This window comes from Emys orbicularis, chromosome 8 (genome assembly GCF_028017835.1).
Source record: "Emys orbicularis isolate rEmyOrb1 chromosome 8, rEmyOrb1.hap1, whole genome shotgun sequence".
In the NCBI taxonomy this organism is placed as follows: Eukaryota; Metazoa; Chordata; order Testudines; family Emydidae; genus Emys; species Emys orbicularis.
In genome coordinates, this window is record NC_088690.1 from 47,496,931 (window position 1) to 47,516,776 (window position 19,846).

Here is a 19,846-nt window from a genome sequence, read left to right on the forward strand (position 1 = left end):
GGGGGGGGGGGGATCATAGGGATTCAGAAGCATGCAGGAGACCTGAGCAAATGTGTCAGGCAGTAAAGAAAGTATTCTATAGCAGGGAGCACTTGTGATTTCCCTCGGGTCTCTTTCTTACACTCAATAAATCTGACAAAGTGGCTAAAGAAAGAAATAGAGATCCATAAAAATGTAAGCAGTTTGTCCAGAAAAGTCCTCTAAGTGTCAGATGTAAACTATCATTGGTTGAGGACAAAATAGGAAACCTTTGTTGTGTTAATACTTGAGAAATATAGAATAGCACTGCAACCATAAAGAGAGACATTTTGTCTCAAGTAGTCCTGAAATTTCCTAATATTTGTATTCTTACCCAAAAGTCTTATAAACAAAAATAAAACACTATTGGGAAGCAGACAAAATACCCAGAAGACAATGTAGGTTAAAAGGAGATATAATTTCATACTATAAAAACTTGACATTACAATAAAATCTTTAGTATTGCTGGATTAGAGACGACAAATCATGAACAGTTGCAAGGATGTGTTGAAGAAAAAAAGTAATTCCTGACAAATATAATTTGATAGAATTATAAACTTAATGGGTTTGGAACATCTATGCAGTAGATGATGTAAATATATGGACATTCATGAAACTCATTTAATCACACTTTTAAAAAATATTCAGATTATTTTGATTATCAGCTCTTTCACCTGGATTGAAACGGGACCATAGAAATTTATTGAACTGTTCCCATTGGGGTTAAGTCCAGAAACTTTGTTAGAGAACTAGATAGCATGTCAAATAAATTCACAAGTGGCAATACACCAACGAGAAGAGAGAAAAGTCAACAAGGGATATCTGGTATTGGCAAAATGAAATTCAATTTGGAAAAACACAAACAAATATAAATTTAAAAAAACCACATCCAAACATCAGAGTTCTGACAGCTCTATTTTCCATTGATCTATTAATCCCAGATGTCCCCTCCAACAAGGCCTGGAACCCCAAACATCTTTCAGTGTAGTGTTGTTTTGTTGGATGCAGTAACCCTTTTTGCTTCATTGTGAAGATGGGATCCCCCTTCCTCAGGGTTTTCATAGGGCACTGGAGCTGGTAGGAAAATGCCAGTGTGGCTTCAAATCCATGTGTCTTCCTTCCCACAAGGGAATGGGAGAGGGGGAATGCTCCCTTTCCCATTGTAGAAGTGCTAAACTAGTCAATTTAGAATGTCAGCATGCCTGTTAGCTAGGCAACAGAGGACAGGATTTGGCCTCATGTTTCAATGAGACTTCCTGAAAATCACAGATTCTGTGCTGCAGAACTTTCTATTACTCAGATATTCAGAAAACTACAGTATGACTGTACATTTTGTAATCTCAAATATATCTAATTATATTTTATGTAGATTAGCAGCTTCTGACTCCTTTAATAAACCCTCTTACATTTTAAGGGAGTATGAAACATTAGCAACACAAAGTATTAATGCTGTCTAATGCCATTTGGTACCTCCTTTGAGGAAATAATTGCACATTAGATGTTAGAACAGTCTAGGTAAAAGCCAGGAAGCATTTTGATAATGAATATTTTCCAACAAGGCATTGTGTTCTGGGTGCAATGTTTTTTTTATTATATATGAGAGAGAGAGAGAGAGAGAGAGAGAGAGAGAGAGAGAGAGTTATTAAAAAGTACCACTGTTTAGAAATGTAACACAAAAAGGTTTGGGGAGATTTTCAAAGGTACAGAGGAAAATTAGGCATCCAGCTTCCATTGACAGTCACTCAATAAAATGCAAAAAAAATTCTCCCCCGTTATTAGACACTAAAAATTTACGAGAACACACATCCCAACAGGATATGGAAAATTTCAGCTTGAATAGTTAGTCAAAGTTATAAAGGGCCTTATAATGGAAAATGTTGAGCAACCTTAATAATAGCAATACCAGTCCCATGCAGAAAGATTGGCAAACCCAAAACAGGGCTTATTTCTCAGTAAGGGCCTGATTGTGTTCTCACTGAAATCAATAGCAATGCTCCTATTGACTTGGATGGCAGCAGGATTAGGCTCTGAGAGCACCAGTCCATTTTTCCATAAGAGGATAAATTAGACCCTCATTTAGTGTTATTTACTTGCCCTTGTTACTCAGCTCTGATATTAGGAAGTATTTTCATCCCTTGTCAGGCAAAGTATTGTCTAGAAGCCTAATGATGCCACCTCCTCAGCATCATTAGGTTACTTGATGGAGGATATGATTTATGTATGTTGTAGAAGCATTTACTCCAGGGGACCTTTTTTAAAGCAGCAAGAGCAAAATTTTGTTCGGTGCTAAATAGAACAGTAATGATAGGCTATTTGTTTTGGGTGGCTGATGTTTGATTTCCTGGAGATAGAGACATTTGGCTTTTGATCTAATGTCTTTACATGCTTTTGCGCTGAAAGAAATTAACAACTGACTAGTGTAAGGCTACATCCTCACTACAGGGGGGGGTCGATTTAAGATACGCAAATTCAGCTACGTGAATAGCGTAGCTGAATTCGACGTATCAGATCCGACTTACCCTGTTGTGAGGACGGCGGCAAAATCGACTGCCGCGGCTCCCAGTCGACGGCGCTTACTCCCACCTCCGCTGGTGGAGTAAGCGCGTCGATTCGGGGATCGATTGTCGCGTCCTGACAAGACGCGATAAGTCGATCCCCAAGAGATCGATTTCTACCCGCCGATTCAGGCGGGTAGTGTAGACCTAGCCTAAGACACTACTGCATAGCAAACACTGCTCAGTTGTGCTGTTAAACCTAGTGTGCAGTTTTCAGGTAATTTCACCTTTCAGCATTGCAAGAACACATTTCCTGGCTCAAACCAAGAGTAAATTTAAATATACAACTTAAAGATGTAATATTCTTGAGATGAATAATAAGAATTGAAATGTAAAACTTATTTTTATCAGCTCAACTTTGCTCAAGGAAGAACTTCTTTACCCACTGTTTTCTTGATTACATGTTCACACAGTGGGATGCTACAGGGGTCTCTTTGAAATCTGATTCAGCCAAACAAATTTAGTCCTTTGCCAAAAACTTAAATAGAATATATGTACATGCATTCATTCTCAAGTCTTGCTGTCAAAGAATGCTAATAACACAGCCAGAAAGGCAACAGAAAGGCAATGTCCTGTGAATCTGAGGAATAGGGGAGAGGGATTGTTAACTAGTTATGCACAAGACAACAGACTGAAGATTTTTCTCATTTCTGCCTCTGCACTACAGATGATCCCCACGTCTACTATACACTGACTCAACTAAATTAGAATGCAACATGTCTTAACTCCCATTAGCTTGAACAGTGCAAGACTACACTCTGAGGATATGTCCCACAAGGTGCTGAGTGCCCTCAGTGGCTTGCCAAGCAGGAAGGGATACCTAGACATTGAGTTCAATGGGTGTGGGGGGCTACTGAACTCTTCTCATTTGTGGTTCACACCACTGGATAAAGCATTAGTGTAGCAACTATACTAATAAATAAAAAGGCCAACTGCAAGACCAACTAGCTTTATTCCTGAACACTTGTGATTGATGCACCTTGTGGGTATGCACCTACGTTGCAGCATTACTTCTGAGTTCCCTGTCTGTTGGTATTTTGTATAATCAGTTAATGATTTATCTACATAAGTGATTTGAATGGAAGTGTCCTTGAGAGCGCTCTCTCTCTATATCTCTCTCTCTCTATATATATATAGAGAGAGATATATATATAAAAATCCATTACCACTCTGATGTAACTCCCTCCCCTTCCCCACCAAATGAAGTTTTGTGCTTTTCCTGTTGGCTGTGGAGAAGCAGGTAAACAAACACTATTCCCAGGGGGTACTGGTATGAATATTAGTCTATGTGACAAGGTGTTCAGAAAAAGAAAGATTTGGACATGTAGGTGGAGCTTAAACACCTTCCTGGAATGTATTTATTTTACTATACAATAAAGAAAACTATGGCCTACCCATGAGTACAGCAGAGCTTTCCTCAGCTAAAGTAGAGGAGTGAGCCACAGATTACATCATCTTCCCCTTTTTCTTCCCTAAACTTTGCCTGTAGAGGAATGTCACCCTCAGTCTTGTTTCCAGGGAACCCTCCTCGCTACCTCTTGATGCCAGATTCATTCCCCAACTCCTCATAGTGCATCTGTCTTGTGGGGGAAGTAATTAATTCCCCACAGTTGCCCAAGGTTACCACCCTGCAAAACCTTGCATTCAGGGCTGAAGAGAATGCTTTTTCCCCCAGCCAGAGAGAGAGAGAGAGAGGTTTCTCTTTTTTCTCCAATATGGCCAACTCATCATTCATTACAAGCCCTGAGATACGTTTTTTTCTTAAATCTCAGCTTTCATTAAAAGAGTTCCTTGCTGCAGAGAAAAGACAAGACCAAAATTAATTTAAAAACAAACCATGATTTTTAAGCCAATCATGATTTTTTATGGCCCGACTGGTGAGATTTCAGGACTTAGCGTTAGCAATGCTGAATCCAAAGTCTCCAATCAGTACTGGGGCTACACTGTGCAGTACAAAGACACAATGACATACTTCCTGCCCCAAAGAGTTTACAGTCTCTGTGCAAGAACTTTGGGCAGGGTCCATATGACTCTACCACAGAGCCCAACACATAGTCATCATATGTACCTTCCAGTAGAATCACCAGAAAATAATCCACATTTAGGACAGTAACCAGTAAGGCAGAAATTTATTCTCGGGCTAAGAGGTAGTAATTTAAAAAATAAATAAGACAATACAACTCCTTGACAGTCTCTCCAATTACTTTTTAAAAAGCTTTTAACACTGCAGAGATTCTTCTCTCTTACCCCATTATATATTTTTTAAATAAATTTTTTTTGAAAAAAAAATACTTAGGTTAAGAAGAAAAGGCTTTGCCCTAATAACTTTTAATGCTGCATCTCAGTAGAGCAGAACAAAATAGCACGTTGGTTCCTCTGATTATGAAGGACTAGTGTTTAGTTATAGCTTTGTGACGATTGCATAGCATGTATGTATTACAACTAGCTTAATGTGCACTGAACAATCAAAGATAGGAGCATTTTCCATGCTTCCTAAGGCTTACTGCAAAACCATGCAAGGCAGCCTATACTCCACCAGGACTTGGATAAACCAGCAGTGCGATTTTTCACAGTAATTTTGACTACCACAAGCCAACCAACGATTACTTCTAGACAAGCATGTTGAGTTTGGAGCCCGCGTGGTTGAGAATAGATTCTAATATATTGTTTGTGAACTGATGCAGTCCATAGAAAGAAAAAAACATTTCAAAACTGGTATTCACTGAAGCTAGACAATACATGGCTAACCCAAAGTTATAAATCTGCTTGCTAAGGAAAGAAGTGGTAGAAAACAGCAAAGAAAAGAAGACAATCAGAAAGCAGAATTCAATAGACATTTTTCCTTAACTGTCCCCTACAACAAAGATCTTATAAAAATTGTTGGTGGTACATTTGCAAGAAGAGGTGAAAAAACCCTCAGGTAAGAAGCCTCTGAAGGATGTCCCTGAAACATCTATCCTAGGCTCTTTATTCAAGCCTTATAAAGGAACTCCAGGTAGCAACATGACAACATCCAGTAAAAGAAGATTATTCAAAGTCCTCATTCTGCTCCCAGTGAGATCACCTGGAATTTAGTTATAGATTTAATTGTAGTAATTTAAAGCTCCAAACGATTGATCAGAACTTCAGTTGTTTGCAACATTCTTGTAGGATGAATGGAAAGATTCATGGGAAATACTTAGGGTGGGCTTTTCAAAAGCACTCAGCATCAGCTGAAGTCTACTTCTATTGAAGTCAGTGGGAGTTCCCACTGGATTTCAATGGTAGTTTAATTAGGACAACACTGAGTGCTTTGCAAATCCAAAGCTGAGCTAGCCTGACAACAGCATTGTAAAACATGTTATTCTGCTTTTGCTGCATTTTGGCAATTCACCATCCCCTTGTTAGTCATTTTATTTTGCCATCAGTTTGTAATTGTTTTATAGGGTTACCATATTTCAGCAAGCAAAAAAGAGGACGGGAGGAGCCCCGCCCCAGTCCTGCCCTAGCCCCGCCCTAGTCCTGCCCTAGCCCCGCCCCTGCCTCTTCCACTCCCTCCCACTTCCTGCCCCCCTCAGAACCCCCAACCCTCCCCCTGCTCCTTGTCCCCTGACTGCCCCCTCCTGGGACTCCTGCCCCTAACTGCCCCCCAGACTCCACCCCCTACCTAAGCCTCCCTGCTCCTTGTTCCCTGACTGCCCCCTCCTGAGACCCTCCCCCCATCCTAACTGGCCCCCTAGGACCCTACCCCCTACCTGCCCCCTGACTGCCCCAACCCTTATCCACACCCCCGGGACTCCCACGCCCCATCCAACCACTCCCCACCCCCTGACAGCCCCCCCCAGAACTCCCGACCCATCTAAACCCCTCTGCTCTCTGTCCCCTGACTCTCCGATCCCTCTCCCTACCCCTGCCCCCTGCCAGCCCCCCTGCTCCTTGTCCCCTGACTGCCCCCTCCTGGGACCCCTGCTCCTAACTGCCCTCCAGAATCCCACCCCCTACCTAAGCCTCCCTGTTCCTTGTCCCCTAACTGCCCCCTCCTGAGACCCCCCCACACTAACTGCCCCCCCCAGGATCCTACCCCCTACCTGTACCCTGACTGCCCAAAACCTTATCCACACCCCCACCCCCAGAAAGCCCCCCCCCGAACGCCCGACCCCCCCCCCCCCCCGTCTCTTGACTGCTCCCTCCAGAACCTCCCTGCCCCTTCTCCGATCCCCTGGCCCCCTTACTCTGCCGCTCAGACCAGCGTGCCGGGGAGGAGGAGCAGGGGGAGGAGCTCCAGACTGCCGGTGCGAACGGCAGGCTGGTGATCTGCGAAAGCAGGGAGGGAGGGAGTGCCCTCAGCTGCAGGGGAGAGGAGGGGGAAGTGGAGGCGGGGCTCTCTCTGGCTGTCGGAGCCCCATGTAAGTGGCACCATCTGTCCGGCTGCCCTGTCAGCAGCGCGTGCTCTGCAGGTGAGGGGGGGGAGAAGTCCGGACATTTACAAATTCCCCCCGACGCTATTTTTAACTCTAAAAAACGGACATGTCCGGGGGAATCCGGACGAATGGTAACTCTATTTGTTTTAGCCACTTCATGAGTTCTTTACATTTCAATTAGCAAGATTTAAGTCAGTGGATTCTGGTATTGCTTCCCCCCCCCCCCCCCCCATCCCTGCCAAAGAGGGGATAAAACTACTATAATCATCACAATAATGCTAAGTTCATTTCACTAAAATTGTTTCATATTTGAAGTGTATTTATAGTGCCTCAGAATGAATCACTAGTGCATTTGCCCTGTGGCACTGAAAGTGCAGATTTAAAGTTGTCTATACCTGTGTCAATAAGCACATTTGACCTTACAGATCAGTATAGTGGGTTGAGGATAACTAGACGCATAGCAGTGAATTAATGACACAGCCCTAAAGCAATCCCAGAAATGCTGCAGAAGCCACTAACATAAGTGTCCTAGTGGGCAATTTGCAAGCATCAGCATACCAAACAGAAGCAAGAGGCTCATTTCATTTAATTTCAAACCCACCTGAAAAATGTGGGCTCAGAGGTTTCACACTAACATAGCAATATTAGGTTTGCACCCTGCTTTGAGAAATTCTGATCACTACTGTTGATAGTAATTGTTTGCTGGCATATAAATCCATTTTTTTTCAGGCAGCCATCTGCTCCTCTTATTGGTGCTGGCGATGGAAAGGAAGAAACTTCTGTACCTCTTATTTTTCTTGTTTTCATAATAGCAACAGAGGTGGGTGTTGATGCTATGTTTTCAATTTTTGAATGAAACACAGAGAAAGTCTACATGGATGTAGACTGCCTAAGAACCTGATCTTGCAAAGATTTATGCACCTGCTTAACTTTACTCACACAAGTAGCTCCACTACTTCAGTAGGACTATTCATGTGTGTAAGTCTTCATAGGACTGGGGCCTAAGTGTTTGTAGGATCAAGCCCTATGATTGGTAAAAGTGCAGACACAACAATAACATACTTTGATTTCTTTAATGGATAGTGTCTTCACTTAAACCTGGTATGGATATTACAGTGATGGGTCCAAATTGTCATTTTAGGCTATGTAACAGGAATACATGAATCATGAAGCATCTGTGAAATAGTTCCCAAGTGACTGAAAACATGTAGAACCACAGTAAAAAGTTTTAGCTCTAACTATTGGAAAAGGCTTAAAATCATGCTTATAAACATACAGCCAAATGTAACCCCTTGTAATTTGTGAGCCATGTAGATGATACATAAAACAATACAATATATGTATGTGAAATTATAGACATTTTCATACCAGGATGCTACCATTATTGGAATTACAATAGGGAATAAATTCACATACTACATTATGAGGTGAGATTCCAACTTTAGAAGTCTTCTGGTGCAAAGCACACAATATATATTTTTATTACATTTGAATATGTAATGATGCCATGGAAATATTTTCTTCTTCCTTTGCTTTCTGTAGTAAATTCAGGGTTTCACTTATACTTTTGTTTATTTTTTGTACTCCCTTCTCAATTTTCTATAAAACATAGATTTGATCAGTCTAATGCAGTTGTACTGGCTGTCTGGGCTCTCAAATGTGCTCTCACATTGCAGCTAGAAGAACATTGTTCAGTTTGTAACAGAGAACTACACAGCACAAGATCTACTTCAACAGTCTCTTCCCTTCATCCTCTGTGTGAACAAGATAAGAGAGTATGTCTATACTGCAGCCAAGAGCATGCCTGCCACTGTGGGTAGACAGACATGCACTAGATCTGCTCCAACTAGCTTACTAAAAATACCAGCATGCATATTGCAGGACACGTGACAGCACAGACTACCTACCAGAGTAAAAGGTTTTATTGCAGCAGAATTGTCTAGCCACTCAAGTATGGACCTAGAGAGTCAGGCGGGCTTGGACTCAGGTGTCTAGCCTGTGCTTCCATGTACACACAAGCTATTTTTAGTGTGCTAGCTCAAGCAAAGCTGGCATGTGTCTGTCTACTTGGGCTGGGAGGCACATTCCTAGCTGCACTGTAAACGTATGCAAAGAGTCTAGGTAACTTCTAGAATGGCTTCATCCTTTCTGTAAAAGGCAAGAAAGAGCACTACACACATCTAAGGAGTGCCTTTCCAACTGGCATGTGGCTTAGGATAGAACAAAGGTAAGGGGATGCTTTGGCTGATGTGAAGATCTGATACAACCTTAGGGATAAATCTCAGGTATAGTCTCATGGACACTTTGTCCTTGCAGAAGATGGGATGGAGGGAAGTTAGGATCCATAAATGACCTTAGTTCCCCTACCCTTCTTGCAACCAGGAAAGCCACCTTCATGGAAAGGTGTTGCAAGGAGTATGGTGTCAGCTGCTCAAATGTTGCCCCCCGTAGAGTAGATATGATCAAATTTAAGTTCCAGGCTGGAACTGGCTTGTCACTGGAAGGAAGACCTTAACTAAGTCCTTCAGGAACTGGGAAATGACCAGGTGTGAGAACATCCGTGAAGGGTCTACCAGCTAATGGAATGTACAGATGGCCACCAGATGGACCAAGACATCCCCAAGGAGTAAGAATGACAGGTAGTCCATCATGTTCAGCACCTTTCTGCAAGTAGGAAAATTTCTTGTTGACTACACCAGATTATGAACCTCTTTCTCTTTGCTAGCATTTCCTCATAGAGTCATTCCTACTGCTACTCAGTATGGCCTGTCCATCCTCTAAGCAGCTACTCTCTAGGTTCTATATCTATCCAACTGGCATGCCATCAGGCACAGTGTGGGTAGGTTGTCATGGTGAGCCCTCACTCTTGTCCTAATTCAAGAGGTTTCCTACCAGAAGGTCATGAGGATGCCAGGCTGATAACATGGGATACCATGACTGACAGACCCAACCTGGGGCTATGGGCATGACCTTCACCTCATCCTGCCTGATTTTACTTAGCACCTTCAGTAACAGAGGGATCAGAGGAAGTGTGTCCCTTACAGCCCTCAACCACACAAGTATCATCCAGAGTGCCTAGGCTGCAACATCCCCTGCAGCAGAAGTCCTTGCATATTGTGTTCATGTCCAATGCAAACGGGACAATGCCACACCAAAATACCTCCAGCAAAGTCAGTCCATGAAGTTCCCATTCATGTTCTATGGAAAAACTGTTTTTTGAGGGAGTCTGTCAAGGCGTTATGAATCCCTGGCAGATGGATGGTAATCAGAGCCACCAGCAACAACATGCACCAGTACCAAAGGACAATGACTTCCATGCAGAGCTGCAAGGAATGTGCCCCTCCCTGCTTGTTGATGTAATGACTGCCATAATATTGTCAGATAACACAGCAAATGCAAGGGAGGAAATGGTTGCAGGCCAGCCTGATGGCTCTCAGTTCCAACATGTTGTTGTGGAGTACCAACTCTAAAGGACCATGTCCCTCGGGCCATCTGCCTCTCTGTTTTCCCCTCCCTGCAACTTATCAGGAATACATCCATGGTCATAGCTCTCAAGGGTAGCAGGGAATTGCACAGAACTCTCTCTCTCTCACACACACACACACACACACACACACACTCCTTGACTTCCCAATAGCCAAGGGAGTACAGGACACTCCAGGGAACCTAAGCTAACAATTAGAGGCTGTATCTTCCTGGGGTGTACATAATCTCTATCCATACTTGCAAGCATTTGAGGTGAAGCCTCAAAAACAGGGTCACATAAGTACTTGCATCATATGATGTAACAGGGCCAGTCAAAACCTCATGAGTGTTCTGGGGCTCAACTACTTTTGCTGTTCAAGCCTGCCAGTGGGTAAGCAGCAGTCACCTGGCAACTGGGTCCAGTCTTTCCCTGGACTTCCCCAGGTTCATCATAAGAACCAGCATCTTAAGTGTACCCACACTCCCTGGCAAGATCGCTTCCTTAGTAGCCAATCGTCCAAGTAGGGGTACCCAGCCTTACCCTATTGGCAAAAGGGCACCACCACCACAAACACCACATTGGTGAAAGCCCTCCGTGTCACTGAGATCCCAAAGGGGAGCACCTGGTACTGGTAGTGTTGCTCACTGGAGACAAACCTCAGGAATCTCTTGCATGCCAGGTAGTTGCTCCCATGGAAATAGGAGTCCTTGAGATCAAGGGCCATGAATCAATCTCAAGAATCAAGTGAGGGGATGATCAATGATAGGGTCACCATTCTGAACTTCGGGTAGCAGATAAAACTTGTTTAAGCTCCCTGAGGATCAAGATCGGTGTTCTCCCCCCACCTCCTGCCCTGTCTTCTGGGGGGAGAGGGGAGATGAGAAAATACCTCAAATAAAGCCCCCTGCCCCATTTGCTGCTAGAGCCACCGGTTAGCTCACTCCCCTTTGAAGGAGGACTCCACCTCCTGCACAAGACCCATTCGTGAGGGATCCCCAAATGAGGACAGTGATGGGATCTGGAGTTAGAGATGAATGAAAACAACCTCTAGTACCCATCTATCAGTCATGGTCTCTGTCCAAGCTGGTAGGTACCTTCCAAAAGGGTAGGGAAGGGAGGAGAACCAGAGGAGCAGTCTTGATCCAACAGGTTGGGTGGTGCATGTCTCTCAAGAGTCCTCTCAAAATGCCAGTTTGGGAGCCAATGGTGGCTAAAGCATGAAGGACAATTGCACCTAGGCTCTCCTCCTCTGATGCTTTTAAAGTGGCTCATACAGCCGCTCATGATGCAACACAGGCAGGGTTAGCCTCTGCCTCAACAGTGGATGGATTTGCACTTCAGCACAAGCAAGTAGTTGCCAAGCAAATGGAGCGTGGCTCGGGAGTCTTTCAGCAAATGGAGGGACTCATCTATCTTCACACTAAACAGTTTTTCAAATTCAAAGACAAGATCCTCTACCACTGATTATATCTCCTTTGAGATCTTTGTAGAAGAGAACCATCATTGTGACTTAGTTTCAATTTCTTCTCATTAGCCCTGCTATCTACGTGCAGCTGTAAGTATGAGCCATACTTCCACCAAAACAGGGTGTTCACAATCCAGAAAACTAAATTGCATAGGATTGGTTAAATAAGACGTATCAAAAGGAAAAAAGAAAACCACCTTTACTTACCAGAAAGTACCAAAAGCTCAGCCCCCACGGGTCCTAAAAACTGCAGCCCATATCTTGTACTCTTGTCAGGCTGATAGAAATCATAAATTAAAAGCAAAGTGACTAAGCCAACAGGAAATAAAACGTCACTGAATCTTTGATTGCACCTCACATGTTGCTGTAAAAAACATAAAGGAAATGCTTCTGAATGTTTTGGAGAAAAGAGGAAACAGGTAAAGTCAATTGCTTCTGACAGAATATTAAAATTAAAAACTTGTAGAATATCTAATTCAGCATTCTTTTAGGTTCTGGACTATGTCCAATGTACAAGGTAAAGCAAAATCTTGCTTATTACCTTCCCCAATCTGTAAGTGGGAGGCAGTAGGAAAAGCAGTGAGGGTAACACCCCTTAGCTGAAATTCAAATATTAATATTGTTTTGTTACTTGCATATTTGTATTAGACAAATTGCAGTCACAAAACTTCGGGGTGCAAATCAGTTGCTGTGCATCATAATTCCAAAAAATGGGTATCGAGTTAGTTGTGATTTCAGACATACCCAGCATGGTAAAGAAAGCCAGCAACATATAAACTTTCTGCTTTACACAGGAAGTATCGAAACAAAAAATGCAGCTGCATTTTGCAAGTCATAGTTACAAGGCTTAATTCACCAAAAAAAAAAAAATTCGACTTATCTCTTGCAATTTTTCCTTTATATAGCCTAAACAAAAATTTAATGTATGTTAATATTTTTCACTCTTACCACTTGTGTTTTAATCTAGGATCTAAAGATGCAAGGAAACATATTTGGCTCCTAACTAAATCATTAGACTTGTTTTATAGGCAAACCAAGGTGCAAACCTGTAATGATTAATGATTTCAACCCTTAGTTTCCTGGACCTGCTCTGAACAACAATGTTTAATCCATTTGTGGTATGGTATGTTGAAATAATAAATAAATAAATAATAAATTAATGGAGATATCCTATCTCCTAGAACTGGAAGGGACCTTGGAAGGTCATCGAGTCCAGCCCCCTGCCTTCACTAGCAGGACTAAGTACTGATTTTGGAGTGCTGGGTCACAGGATCAAATTTTTGCCAAACCCCAAAGGCACATTTATATATATATATACACACTAATGGGAGCAGGTGGCAATTCCCATTGACTTGTTATCTATTGTGTTAAGGATAAAGTCCTCATCTTATGTGATAGGGTTCATTAACAAATCACCTATCAAAGGGGGTGGGGGGGAAGACTGTAACCCAGTGGGCTAGTTTGCCTTTATTATATTCACTGCTACTGTAGCCCAGTGGGGAAAGCTTGCCTTTATTATAGTTATTGCTTTGCATTATATTCAGCAGTAATGCAAGAAACCTGCAGGCCTGTAACCTGTAAGACATTAGCTTCAGCAAGTTAGCATTAGGCTTGAGGCCTATGAATTTTGAATAGATAAACTTTGCACAGATAAATGGCCCAACGGAAAACCCCAAGTATTTGGGGAGCTGAAAATAGAGTTTAAGGGGAAAGTTCTGTCCACAGGCACGAGTCAACCACAGAAGTGTCCTGGCAACGAACTGACATACATAACAGGTACATGAGATACATCTAAGGCTAGCCTGCTTGCTTATATATCTTTTCTTATAAGTTTCTTATATTCTTATGGGTTTGATTATTTGTTTTATTATAATAGGTTTATAGGTTTATATTAGAGTATATTTTGGCTGTAACAGAAGGCACCTGCAGGCCACATCCTGTATGTTGAGCTAAGGTAAAGTTAGTAGACATATGTTTGGGACCTTTCACCTAGATAGATGGTGATGAGCTAAAGCATAAGGTCCATATATAGCTGCAACCTTTAACATGGAGGATGCATTAAAGGAGGTTAGCATAGGGGCTTTCCTAAGTTCATACCTGTTTAAACTTAACAGGTACACCGCAACTTGGAAAGAACCTAAATGCCCAGTTAGGACAGAAATAACAAATGTGATACCTAATCATAAAAGGGCCATGGTAACGAATATATATGATAATAAGTTGAAATCATCAATATTACTAACCTATAGGAAAAAGACACTCCAATACTAGCAAGGTGAGGAAATACAAATAAGGAAAAAGGGGGAAAACCCCCTACTGAATATGCATTCAACATAACGGTGTCAGTGTAACATATTATAAAAGTGGCATCCCAGCCTACTGGCGGTAGGAGAGAGAGAGAGAGAGAGAGATGTAGTCCTTGGGAGGTGCCAGAATGATGGGCACTGGTGATGATGGGGAAGGTGATGGTGATGAGGAAGATGATGGCTCACATTTCAGGTTGTTCTACAGGAGATGGTGTGAGTATTTGGATGTACAGATGTTCACTCTGTAGTATTCTATAGATCTTACTGAGTTGGGGTGTTTGTGACTGTATTAAATATATTAATAAACTATATTTGTAAATATAAAAGAGTCCCTACAGTTAATGTTGCAACTGTGCACAACAGGGTTCCCAACTATATAATAACTGGAATAATACTGGGCCTGATCTTGGGGCAAGAACCTGGCAGCCCTCAAAGTGATAACTGGGTCTTCTTAAGTAATCTAGAGAGAGACCTATCTCAGAACTGGAAGGGACCCTGAAAGGTCATTGATTCTATCCCCCTGCCTTCACTAGCAGGACCAATTTTGCCCTAGATCCCTAAGTGGCCCCCTCAAGGATTGAACTCACAACCCTGGGTTTAGCAGACCAATGCTCAAACCACTGAACTATCCCTCCCCCCATAATACAGAATTAAAGATCAGGCAACAAGGAAAATCTAGCCAACAGAGCTTTACCTCATCAGTCAGGGACTGAAACTGCAGAATCTTTTTGATAAATTCAGTCAGCTTGTTGTAGATGGCCAAATATGGTTTTACTATCAGCACTTGGAGACTGCACGCCATCATTGCTGCCACTGCCAGTGACTTGGGGGGGCAAGGTGCAAGAAGAGGTATTTCAAACCCTTGGCAGGCACAAAATACCTCTACTTAGCCCACTTGGACACAAACACAACCGTGGCCTCTGGCTTCCAGAGTTTCTTGGACAGTTTGAGTATAGCTTTACTGATGGGCAGAACCACTTGCTTGGGCCTGTGCTATGTAGGACATCCAACAGTCTGGACAGCGCTTCCCAGAGAATTTGAAGGGCCTCCGTCACCCTCTTGGGCTGGATCTCTCCTCCTGACTGCTGCTGTAGCTCCTGGGGAGACTGCATGCACTCTTCTCCCCTCGGGAGTCCCACAATTCCATCCACAATGGGGAGGGGGGACATCAGTTGATAAGCTCATGGACCTTCCAGGTCCTGCACCTATGAGGTCCAATAATCTCATTGTGGGACCTCATAGGTGCAGGACCTCAGTGAGATGGGTATCACTTATATAGGGTGGCAACTCCTTTGCATGGGAATATTATGACATTCTGAAGCTCTGTCTGGGCTCGACCCCCATGAGGGTCCCCTCAGGGAGTAGTCTGAGTATAGGTCTCCTCAACCCTGACATCCCCCTTTCAAGTCAGAGGACTCTGAGCTGAGACCAATGGGGAGCTCCCCGTACAGGAGGAGGCAATGACCTACCTCTGCTCATCAATCTTACCAGTGAAAGTCTGGCTCTACCTAGACTTTGGGGGGGGGGGGGGCGCAGTGAAGGGTATCACAGAGAGATGAGTTTTGACTGGTGTCCTGGTACCAGAAGCAGAACCCCAAACAATCGTGGTGGCTCTGGTTCTGGCAGTATCAGCAATGGCAAGAAGTGGGCCACAGACAATGGAGTGACTTCCTCCTCCAAACACAGTTAGTCTGTGATGGATCCAAGAGTACCAGTCCTGATACAGCCACTGGCAGCACTGAAATATTACCCTTCAGTACTGGGAGCATAATGGCCTTGCCCTTCAGCAAACTATTGGTCCAGTCCTTCCTGGTACTGGATGTCCCAAGTCTGCACACAATCTCTCCCCTGACTTGGGATAGGATGGGAACTTCTGCCTCTTCTTGAAGAATCTGCCTGGGGAAAATTTCCCCTATTATTCTTACAAGAGAATCCATCTTCCTTCCTTCCTCCATCTACTCTGGCTATGCTCACCTGAGCATCTCAGAGACAACAGGCAGAAAAGTGGGGTGGAGCAGAGGCCCTAGAACTATCTGAAGCCATGCACAAAGAAGCTGAAGTACTTGGTGCAGTAGAGGAGAAATCTTCCCAGTTAAAGTCAAGACCCACTGTCATACACCTGTCCACATGGAATTGTTTGAGCCAAAACTCCATTTCCAAAGAGGTCAGGCAGGCAAGTATCTGCAGATACAGCACCTGGAAGGGATGTGGAGGCAGCATAAACAGGAGTCATGGTTGTCTGTTACAGGGAAGGGCTTCTGGAAATCCACACAACTCAAAGACAGAGATCCTTGGCATGCTCTCCCTGCCACTGGTTGCAGGAGGTGGGTGGTTCCTAAATGAGGGAATTGACCCCAGCCATGCTAAAAACTAGCTATTTCCAACTAATTTTGTAATCTATTTACAGAAAAGCTGAAGAAGCACAATGACCCTGGTGCTCCATCTGAAACTACAAGCGTTGAGAAGGAACTGAAATGGTGGTGGTCCAGCAGCCTCATGTATACCTTGGGTGTGGAGCATGAGGCAGCTGGTGCACATACATGGACACTGCTAGGGAAAAATTCTCCCATCATGGGTGCATGTGCAACCTGAAATGCACTACACATAAGGACAAAACTCTTGAAGAAGAATCAGTGTTAAGAAACATCTATAAATCATCACAATACACAGGCACAAAGTACATGTGTAAGACTGTCTTCCAGAAGCTTTTCCCCTGACATCAACTGGCTTTGGATCAAGCCTTATATGAGGCATGAGATATAACTGCACAGCTTTGGGAGCTGGTTCATACTTACGGCACAAGCAAAGATCATAACGAGGCTTAAATTTAGATCAAAATCCAAAACCATGTTATAATCAAACAATGAGATACCTAAAAACACTTTATAAGCAATTGATGCATACATTGAGTATTTAGAATACATTACTTGGACAAGAGTTGAGTATATTTAGTAACCTGAAGTAGTGTCCTAGAGATGCCCAACCTGTCAGATTTTATTGCATTTTCAAAATAGACATTATAAGCAAACATGCACCTCCTGGGGCTTTTTCACCTAGTTCAATCTTATTGTAAAATATGTTGGTGCCCAGAGTTCTAAAGCCATTTCACAATTACTCCTAGCAGTAAATTTAGAGTCCAATACCAGCTGCTGGAACAAATATGAAGGGGAATCTCTGAAGGAAGTTGGTACTGGAAAATGCATATATGATATTGTTAAGTAAAGGTGGAAAATGTAAAGATAGGACAGAGATAGGTGGGTCTCACCAAGCATCATACAAAGTATAAAAGATGGAACTTTGAGAAGTGAGGAAAATTATCCTTAAAATCAGAGGTAAAAGGGCAATTTTGTCAAACCGTTTCAGCAGAACCAGCAGGAACCCATTCCACCAAGGCACTCATGGTGCTTCCAGACTCATACTGAGGAAATTTCTATAAGCAAAAATATAAAATAAAATCACATTGCTTGATGACTTTAACAGTATCTACAGTGTCTTTGCTGCTGGCTTTAGAACTAACATCTTTTTCAGTAAGATTGAACTAGCAGTTCTCGCCACTCTTCCCAGCAGCATCCTGCCTAGAATGGAATGACTGCCAGCGGCCAGGACAGGGAGAAATCACAGAGTCTCCCCTTCCAAGCATCAGGTGAGGAAAAGAATGTTTGGGGTGGGGGAAAGGAGGAGAAGGCGAGAGGAGGGACAGCTTTTTGTTATAGATAGGAGGGGAAAAAGAGGGAAAATATAAGCTCTCCCTTCCACTAACCAAGAGGAATTTTTTTCCATGAATTCATTTGGAAGAAAGGCATATGGCTTTTGCGATGGTGTGTGTTTTCTGTAGGGCGACCAGATAGCAAGTGAGAAAAATCGGGACGGGGGTGGGAGTGGTAATAGATACCTATGTAAGAAACAGCCCCGATAAAATCAGGACATCTGGTCACCCTAGTTTTCTGTTTAAATTCTCTCTCTGCCCACTTGTTATCTGGAGAGAGATTCTCAAAGAAATACAAGGAAACTGACTGTATCTCTCCCCCACCCCCAACACACTCCATTCCTTTCCCTCTGCAGGATCTGTGTCTGTTCCCCATTTAGGCCCCCATCCTGCAATGAGATGCATACTTGCCAATTCAGTTCAGTGGGGCTTTGTGTAGGCACACTGTCCGCCTGCACACATCTCATTGTGGGACCAGGGCCAATGAATCTTAGTTGTGTACATGTATATGGCCTCATATGTATATGAACAAGATCAATTGGAGGAGTGGTGTTAATATAAATGGAGAACGATTATCTCATCTCAGATTCGCGGATGACATCTTACTAATTGCCGAAAGCACCAACCAACTGCAGAGCATGCTACGAAGACTCAACAAGAAAAGCAGTCAGTTTGGTCTGAAAATGAACCGTTGCAAAACGAAATACATGCGATCAGACGTCTTAAGAAAAGCCCGAATAACGGTAACAGGAGAAGAAATTGAAGAAGTGGAATAGTACGTATATTTGGGCCAAGAAGTTAATATGCACCAAGACATGAACAGAGAACTCTCACGAAGGATTCGGGCAGGATGGTGTGCATTTAATTCCATCAAGGACGTCCTCAAAGGAAAAATCGACAAGACCATACGTACAAATATCTTCAATTCCATACAGCATGGTTGGCAGCACTTTTGAAGTGAAACCTGGGCACTGACGAAGAGAGAAGAACAGCGGCTGTCGGTAGCTGAAAGGGAAATGGAACGAGCTATTTTGGGAATTTCCCTTCTGGATCGTATCCCAAATGAAATGATTAGAGAACACAGCGGTGTGAAAAATATTGTCATGGAAAGCAGATATAAGAAGATACGATGGGCGGGCCACATAGCACGGTTCATGGACAATAGGTGGACTGCAATCATTACTGAGTGGTACCCGCAAGAACAGAAAAGACCACCTGGTCGGCCTCCAAGAAGATGGGAAGATGACATTGTTAAACGTTTTGGACGAACAAGGAGAAGAAAGGCAAGAATGCGAGAAGAATGGTGGATGTGTTGTGATCGGCGCAGTCTTAATGACAGCTGAAGACCGATCGATCCAGGTGATATGGCCTCCATTTCTATAATGGGGCACTTTTCAGGATCAAGTATGCCTTCCCTATTGGAAGACATGAATAAATATGATAGATGTGAAGCCTTAATTTACTTTGTGATCTTTTTGTCCCCATCCCCCAACTCCAGTTCTTGGTTCATGGATTAGAAATAGCTGTGTGTCTTCTCCAGCTTGATGCAGAGACAAGAACTGTTTGCTACTTACTGATGTTAGGATACCATTGGGCTTTTCCCCGCCAAGCTTTGACTAACATACCTGTGCAAACATCAGGCAAAAGTAGCTGAAACAATATGGTTATGTTAAGAATACTTCAGAGAAGAGCTCGAAGAAAGAAAATGTTTAGACTATAAGGTTTGGATCCTCAAAGCTACCTCTGGGATTTGCATGCCCATTCCCATTAACTTTAATATGAATTGGGCATCCGGACTCTTTAGGCAGCTTAGAAAAATCTCTGCCTAAACTCTTTGGATGGTCTGTTTACACAGTGTCTGGACACACTGGGGCCTTGATTTCCAGTAGGTGCTTTGAGGTTATAGCACAATGGAATTAGAACAGTGCAA

At 43.1% G+C, this 19,846-nt stretch overlaps 1 protein-coding gene across 1 annotated transcript in view; it reads left to right on the plus strand.

The window, feature by feature from the left end:
• Window positions 1-18,692, plus strand: part of LOC135882883 (uncharacterized) — a 55,913-nt gene extending 37,221 nt beyond the window's left edge. The window contains 3 exon segments of the mRNA XM_065409918.1: window positions 14,966-15,059; window positions 16,618-16,708; window positions 18,503-18,692. Of these exon segments, the coding sequence (XP_065265990.1) occupies window positions 14,966-15,059; window positions 16,618-16,708; window positions 18,503-18,692 (375 nt within the window).
• Window positions 18,693-19,846: the final 1,154 nt, after the last annotated feature.